Source organism: Sycon ciliatum, unplaced genomic scaffold (genome assembly GCF_964019385.1).
Source record: "Sycon ciliatum unplaced genomic scaffold, ocSycCili1.1 SCAFFOLD_2154, whole genome shotgun sequence".
NCBI classification, from domain to species: Eukaryota; Metazoa; Porifera; class Calcarea; order Leucosolenida; family Sycettidae; genus Sycon; species Sycon ciliatum.
Genome location: NW_027045022.1, coordinates 9,341 through 17,149, shown reverse-complemented (window position 1 = coordinate 17,149; position 7,809 = coordinate 9,341). Strand labels below are relative to the sequence as shown.

The 7,809-nt window shown below is 54.8% G+C and overlaps 2 protein-coding genes across 2 annotated transcripts; one reads left to right on the top strand and one right to left on the bottom strand.

Moving 5' to 3' along the window:
• The first annotated feature begins 988 nt into the window (after window positions 1–988).
• On the top strand, window positions 989–1,751 carry LOC135830804 (methionine aminopeptidase-like). The gene is given in 2 exon segments (XM_065343015.1): window positions 989–1,252; window positions 1,254–1,751. Coding segments are annotated over 2 exon segments (762 nt in total).
• Window positions 1,752–4,824: 3,073 nt separating this feature from the next.
• Window positions 4,825–6,279, bottom strand: LOC135830803 (L-aspartate oxidase-like). The gene has a single exon (XM_065343013.1). It carries the CDS (start codon window positions 6,277–6,279, stop codon window positions 4,825–4,827), a length of 1,455 nt encoding a protein of 484 aa, XP_065199085.1.
• Window positions 6,280–7,809: the final 1,530 nt, after the last annotated feature.

Below are 7,809 nucleotides of genomic sequence, written 5' to 3'. Positions count from 1 at the left end.
GTCGTCGAACAAAACCCCGACACCACGGTCCGCATGACATCCGGGAAAACATTTATTATCCAGGAATCCAGCGCGGTGCTCGCCCAACGTATTGTCGCCTACCGCCGCGCCATCTCGTGGCGGGAAACCGACGGCATACCAACATCTCATCATTCCGAAACGGATTAGGATCGCGGTCTTGCCAGACGGGCTTTAGGTCGGATTCTCGAACCGTCGCTGGGTGCCCGTCTGGCAAGCCCCGCACCCAGCGGGGTTTGGGGCAGAGCCCTAAAAACCCTAGCTCCAGATTAATGAATGCGCTACCCTAGGGTCTGTGTTCATTAATTTCTTTTTCTGAGGGGGGACGCCGCTCCGCGTCTCCCCTCAGACTCCCCTCTCGGAGGCACTGCCGTGCGGGCATAGAGTCGATTTTATCATTCTGGCACGTTCTATGTCCAGAAAGAAAGATCTTGCCCAAGCAATCTTAAAATCCCTCTTTGAGGGTTTTAGGGGGTACTGCCGTACGGGCTTTAGGTCGGATTCTCGAACCGTCGCTGGGTGCCCGTCTGGCAAGCCCCGCACCCAGCGGGGTTTGGGGCAGAGCCCTAAAAAACCTAGCTCCAGATTAATGAATGCGCTACCCTAGGGATAGATTATGTATGTGGGGTGGCAGCTTGTTGAGATGGACATTGGTCCGGTGGCCCATGATTTGAAGTCACGACGACGGGTTGTACAATCGTGTATTCAGAAGGTGCGCGCAAAATTTCACGTTAGTGTGGCGGATCTTAGTCCTTCGTTGCGGCGCCCGTTGGTGCGTATTGGAGTATGCACTCTGTCCAACGAATCGTCGCATGTAGCGGAGGTTCTCGGTCATATCGTCCATTTTATGGAGTCGCATTTTATGGAATATCACCTGACCCCAACGGGTCAGCAGATATGGCCGGTCGACGCTCTTCGTTAGTTTTTTGATGATGACGGCGTCTGTCATCGCGCATGGAAAGGTGTGGTCATGGGTGTACAGCAAAGGATCTCTATAAAATCGGAACGCAAAATTGATCAGATTCGTCGTTCGTGTGGGATCCTGGCAAATCTGATGAACGAAGCGGTGTCGAAAGTGGTCCCTGGGGCCATTCCTCGTGACGTGGACCGTTTTTGCCACGACTGGATTACGAAAGCCGGCGGACGCCCTTCGTTCCTCAACTGGCATGGCTACCCGTATGCCACCTGCATATCGGTAAATCACTGTATTATCCACGGCATGCCCGACGACCGTCCTTTTGAGCCGGGGCGACATAGTCGGTCTGGATATCGGTATCGAGTACGATGGTGCGTACAGCGACCACGCGGTGACTGTTCCAGTGGGAGAAGTATCCGTCGCAGCGCAGCAGGTTTTGGACGTCACCGAGCAATCTTTACAGGAAGTTATCAAGCAGCTGGTGCCGGGGATGCGCGTTTCGGACGTAGGCCGAATTGTGGAGGACGTGGTACGCCCGTATTCATACGGCATTATTCGAGATTACTGCGGGCACGGTGTCGGTGATTCGGTATGGGAACCCCCCCAAATCCCAAACTACCGCACCCGAAGCCCTGGTCCCCGGTTTCGGGAGAACATGGTGATCGCGGTAGAACCTATGCTGTCTATCGGATCGCCGGATGTGATCGTAGGAGCTAACGGCTGGAACGTAGAGACTAAAGACAAAACGCTGGGATCTCATGTGGAACACACCATGCTAATAACCAAACATGGTATGGAAGTCTTAACCCGCTCGTGAGGGAGGGAGGAGATGCAGCATGAACGAGGATTTACGCGTACGGGTAACCGATGACCCCAAACTAATACATGCGGCTATCCGCCTGCGATACCAATCGTTCTACGAAGCCCGGGGACTGGCCGTGGGCGATGGCGAGAACATGGACATCGATAGATATGATACTTACGCCCAACACGTAGTAGTAGTAGATCCCCATGACCAGGTGCTCGGAACGTATCGTTGCATACTCGGCTCAGATGCGCAGGATCATGGCGGCTTTTATAGCGAGAGCGAATTTTCACTGGATGCCGACGCAGATGTACGGAAGCAGACGATGGAGCTGGGCCGTTTGGCGATCGCCCCGGATCACCGCCGCGACGGGCGCATTATGCGGCTACTCTGGAGAGGGATTGGAACGCTTATCATCAAACACGGCATTCGCCACCTGCTCGGGTGTGCCAGTGTAACCCACCAACCGCGGATCCCCCCCCGGAGCATATACCAATACCTGTTGGACCGCTGCGGTCCCTCCGACGTTTTCCGGGGGACACCACACACGGAATACGCTGTTCCAGAAGATCCCGCCACCACCACCGAGACGACGCACATCCGTAAAGCTATCCCGTCGCTCGTGAAAGGGTATATTCGTATGGGAGCCCACGTCGTAGGGCCTCCCGCCCATGATCAGGATCTGAACATGATAGACACTCTAATGGCGATACGGGTATCGGCGATCCCTCCCGCCCAATGGGCCTTTTATACCCGATGAGAAACACAAACCCGTCGCACTTTCTCAAGAAGACCACCGTGGTTGCTAGGGTCTGTGTTCATTAATTTCTTTTTCTGAGGGGAGACGCCGCCCTAAGCCCTAAGCCCTAAGCCCTAAGCCCTAAGCCCGCGTCTCCCCGGTCGACTCCCCTCTCGGAGGCACTGCCGGCTTAGGGGGGGGCGGGCATAGAATGGTTTTTACGGTTTTGATATGTGCTATACCTAAAAACAGGGGCTTGCCCAAGCAATCTTAAAATCCCTCTTTGAGGGTTTTAGGGGGGTACTGCCGACTTAGGGGGCGGGCTTTAGGGTCTGTGTTCATTAAATGCGAACGCTTTTATATGTGAGGGCTTCGCCCCCACACCCCCACCAAGGGGGCTGCGCACCCCCTTGGATCCCCAGCGGCACTGCCGTGCGGGCATAGAATGGTTTTTACGGTTTTGATGTGTGCTATACCTAAAAACAGGGGCTTGCCCAAGCAATCTTAAAATCCCTCTTTGAGGGTTTTAGGGGGTCTGGGGGCGGAAAATGCCGCACCCAGCGGGGGATACGGGGGCAGAACCCCCCAAAACACGTCCCGGGTTTAATGAACACAGACCCTAGGTCGGATTCTCGAACCGCCTCTTACGCCTGTCTGGCAAGACCCGCACCCAGCGGGGGGCACGGGGGCAGAGCCCCCCAAAACACGTCCCGGGTTTAATGAACACAGACCCTAGGGGAAGCCCCCTTGGCGCGGGAGTCGACAGGGCAGAGCTCTCGTAATAAAAAACGGGACATGTAATGCATGCGCTACCCTAGGGCTTATTAAGGGGGAGTAGTGGGCTAGCCGCTCCCATGGAAGGAGACGGTGTTTGTACCATGAATTGTGCGAAGCCGTGCAAAGCCGCTATTCGTGTGACTGCCGCCTGGTAAAAGAGCGATTCGTGCGCCAATAGCTGCGCCCCCATCGTTTGAATATCACAAAATATGGCTTCGGATTCCGTTTTGGCCCATATGGTCTTTTTGTGCCGGAGCGATGGGTTGGTAGTCCGGCGCAAGCTGGTCGCATTCACAGCATCTAATACTCGCTTTATCCTTTTCGGAATATCGTCACAGGACTTATGTACAATGGATTCTATTTCTGTTTTCCGGATTGAGAATTCGATGTCTTCGATCAACGGGGGAGGAGCCCCACCGGGGGCGCCGGTAAACTCCTGATAGACCGCGTGCAGCGGCCCCTGATACAGGAATGGCAGGGGATATTCTTCGTCCAGGGAAGGCACCATATCCGGCTCATGAAGCGTATGTGGGTTGGTATTTCCGCTCGTGAGGGAGGGATTATGGGGAGGAAAGTAGCGATGAATATGCTCTTGATAGCAGGTATTCATAACCTGGATTATATATTCGTGGGTACGACTGTATATGCGAGAAAAGTGTTGTCGCACCGACGATACGGCCAACGATGACAGATGGTCATCTTCTTGGAAGTGGGTATCCTGTGATGGAGCGAGCCCAAACCCTCGCGGAGATACCCCCGTTGGCATATATCGACTCCCGTGGGTCATCTGATGGCGCGCTTCTATGTAGCGGAGTACATAGGCGAAGACCTGTTGTCGGCTCATCGCCGAGAGAATGCTCTGGACATGGGTGAGCACTTGTATATCCACCGCCGGTCGCTGTAAGTACGACGTAATGATAGCCATGGCGGTCGGTAATTCGTTTATCCACCGCATAGACCCTATCAGGTGATGGAAGTCCAAAAAGTGCGACGATAGACGAGCAATATCGACTTGCGCCATGGGGGGCAACTCCTCGGGCAAATCATCATCTTGCAAGATGGCGGGCACCATGATACCCAATAGCGAGGACCAGTCATACGTAATAAGGGCCAGCAACTCCTCAATGGCTAGCCAGTAATAGAGCATGCGGTCGATATGTTCGGGCGAAAAGCTGTGAAAGTACGAACGCAGAGTATATGCCACTTCATGACAGAAGTCCGATGCGGAACATCCTCGTAACTGTTGTTGTAATTGAGAGGACGTGAGGCGACGTTGAAAGCGTCTTTGGACATCGCTCTGGGCATGGTGCAACCAAAACTCGGCTAAAGAACGCCGATGCTCGTCGCTGTCAAAAATGGCACCATCCCGAGATAGCGGATGAAAGCACCGCCCTAGCTGATAGATGTCGCGCGCAAAACCTCTATGAAGGGCACCGGTGCGAAGGTCTATCGGGCACGGGCGCAACCGGTGTACCTTGCGTAGCAACCGCGCCTGCATATGATGCTGCACGGGGGTCTTTTCGAACGATCCCATGCGATAGCGCACTCGTTCAGACCATGTCGGATTCTCTAAGGGGCCTCCGCGCCATTCTGGTGCGGAGGGGTCGACGATGACCGATGTGAGTCCCCCGGTGGGGGGAAATCGCTCCGATAGTGGCATCCATAACTCTCCCGACGCATGTATGCGGAACGGGCAATAGACAACCCAACCGATACGGCATTCCGCAATTCAATAATCGACCGTTCAATAGCGTAGCTATGATAAAAATCGTCGATACGACTCGATAAATACCTCAAATCATGGATGGCCCGTTGTAGCAGACGCTGACTACGCACGGGCCCAACGTAGTTCCACATGATCTGGCGCAGCGTCGACCAATCCTGCTCCAGCCAAGTCCTTTCGATCTTATCCACTCCAGGGTAAGGCTCCCAGTCTCGCACCGGGATGTCTTTATGGGCAGGGGCGGGGACGCGATCTTTTCGACGACGAGCGATATGCTCCGCGCATCGCTGACCACACACAACTCCCTCAAGAAGGCTCATACCCGCTAAGCGGTTCGCTCCATGTATGCCGGTGCAACTGGCCTCTCCGATCGCATACACGTTGTGCAACGGGCTTTCGCCGTCCATGGTGGCAGGGATGCCTCCACAATGGAAATGAAACGCCGGCACCACGGGTATCCATTCATGAGATGGATCGAGATTCGCTTTTTTCAATAGTGAATATATAGCAGGAAAACGATTTTGCCAAAATTCAGAGCTCATATGACAGGCGTCTAGGAATACGCATGGGGCGGCGCAGCGGGCCATACTGCGCAGTATCTCTCGTGTGACCGTGTCGCGAGGCGCCAAGTCCTGTTGCGGATGTACTTTTGATGTCATAATTTTCTGGCCATCGTAATCGCGAAGCACAGCGCCTTCTCCTCGGACCGCTTCGCTGATCAGAAAGCCACCGTAATCACGATGATGCAAAACCGTCGGATGAAACTGGGTATACTCCATGTTAATAAGTGGGATGCCCGCGCGTATTGCCATAGCCAGCCCGTCACCAGTAGCAATGGGCGGGTTCGACGTATACTGGTATATCTGCCCACACCCGCCGGTTGCCAACACGGTATAAGCCGCGCGCACGGTATCCATAGTCCCATCGGAGTACCGGAACAGATAGGCTCCCAGTCCCGCATTCGGCTCGTATACATTACGGGGGTCGGCCGTATTATGGTGGCGGGTTATCAGATCTAAGGCCATAGTATCCGTTTGGACATCAATCCGGGGCTCCCGGGATATCCAGGTATGAAAGGCCGTCAGCATGGCATTTCCCGTGGTATCGCCATGGTATAAAATGCGGCGAATCGAGTGCCCACCTTCGAGTCCTAAGTCCCACGAACCATCACCCGTTTTTTGGAAGGGGATTGGAGGATCCTCTCCGAAAAGTTGTCCGAGACGCGTACCTCCCTCTCGGCACACCACCTCGACGGCCTCTGCACGGCACACGCCGGCTCCGGCAGCCAATACATCGGGCATCAAAGATGACACATCGGTGGAATACGCAACTCCCCCCTGCGCATACCACGTATTCGACTCTAGAAGCTCGCGCCCTTTACACACCAGAAGAACCCGAGCGCCCGTACGCGCCGCATGGAGCGCCGCCGCCGAACCGGCTATCCCAGCTCCCAATACCAGCACATCATAGTATGTACTCGCCACGGTCCCCTCCATCACCGAATCGTCCAGCACCAACGTTCATTAATCCGGCAGATGATTTTTTTAGGGCTCTGCCCCCATACCCCCGCTGGGTGCGGGTCTTGCCAGACAGGCGTAAGAGGCGGTTCGAGAATCCGACCTAAAGCCCGTACGGCAGTACCCCCCTAAAACCCTCAAAGAGGGATTTTAAGATTGCTTGGGCAAGATCTTTCTTTCTGGACATAGAACGTGCCAGAATGATAAAATCGACTCTATGCCCGCACCCCCTAAGGCGGCAGGGCCTCCGAGAGGGGGAGTCGACAGGGGAGACGCGGGCTTAGGGCGGCGTCTCCCCTCAGAAAAAGAAATTAATGAACACAGACCCTAAAAGAGTTGATAGGGAATATCATCGACGTAGGAGAACGTCCGTTGCCTTTCCCACACATCTTTTGGTTGTCCTTTGGCATTCCGGTTAAATACGCGGCGGGTCATAGCGGGGAGATATTCTGACGAGGAGGCGATGGTTTTGGACGCGCGATCCGCATTCTGGCGTATTTCTTTTCCCAAAGCACCTTCTGAGGCCGGCACCTGATGGAAATCGCTTGCCGCGTTTTGGAAGAATTGAGCCCCGAGTTGGTTATGGTACGCTTGTGCATCGGGGACGCCGGCCTTGGCAAGCTGATGCGCTCGGTAGAGATGCAGCACTCCGCGCATATATCGCACTACGCCTCGGTTGTTGCTGGTTACGGCATAGTAGTGGTATAGGTCCTTAATGGAATCCGCGGCAGAGGTGGTCTGTGCCGTCCGTATGTGACGGATGACGTGCGGTGCGGTGCGGTGTATGCGCGCATCGTATTGGTCAAGCGTACGGGTAAGGGCTTCTTCGGCGTGTTCATAGGACTGGGTGGCCTGTTTTTGGTGACGGGTTACCGTTGGGTTTTCAACAAATCGCCGGTAATGCCTATCCGCGATACGGGTATGCCACATGCCCGACAGCAAATGTACGTGAGGCGTTTCGGGGTATTTTTTTTCGAGCGTCTCTACCACATCGCGCATTACCTGCTCTCCCCAGCGCGACGTGTCTTGGGCGGGTACGGCATCACCGGATGGGCGTGGCAACGCTCTCATACGCTCGTAGGCCCATCGGGCATACTGGTACTGGAGGGCATCGCGCTCTTCTTTCTGAATCGACGGCGCATCGCGCGAAAGACGCAGGGCGGTATCAAGCAGATGGTGAAGATGGGATTTTTCTTTTTCTGGTCGCGGGAAAAACTGCTTAAGGAAATCATCGTGAGAGTACGCATCTCGTTTGTCGAACAAGCGCTCGTACTCGAATTGAGCAAGACGCACATAGTTTCGGGCATCTTCTGG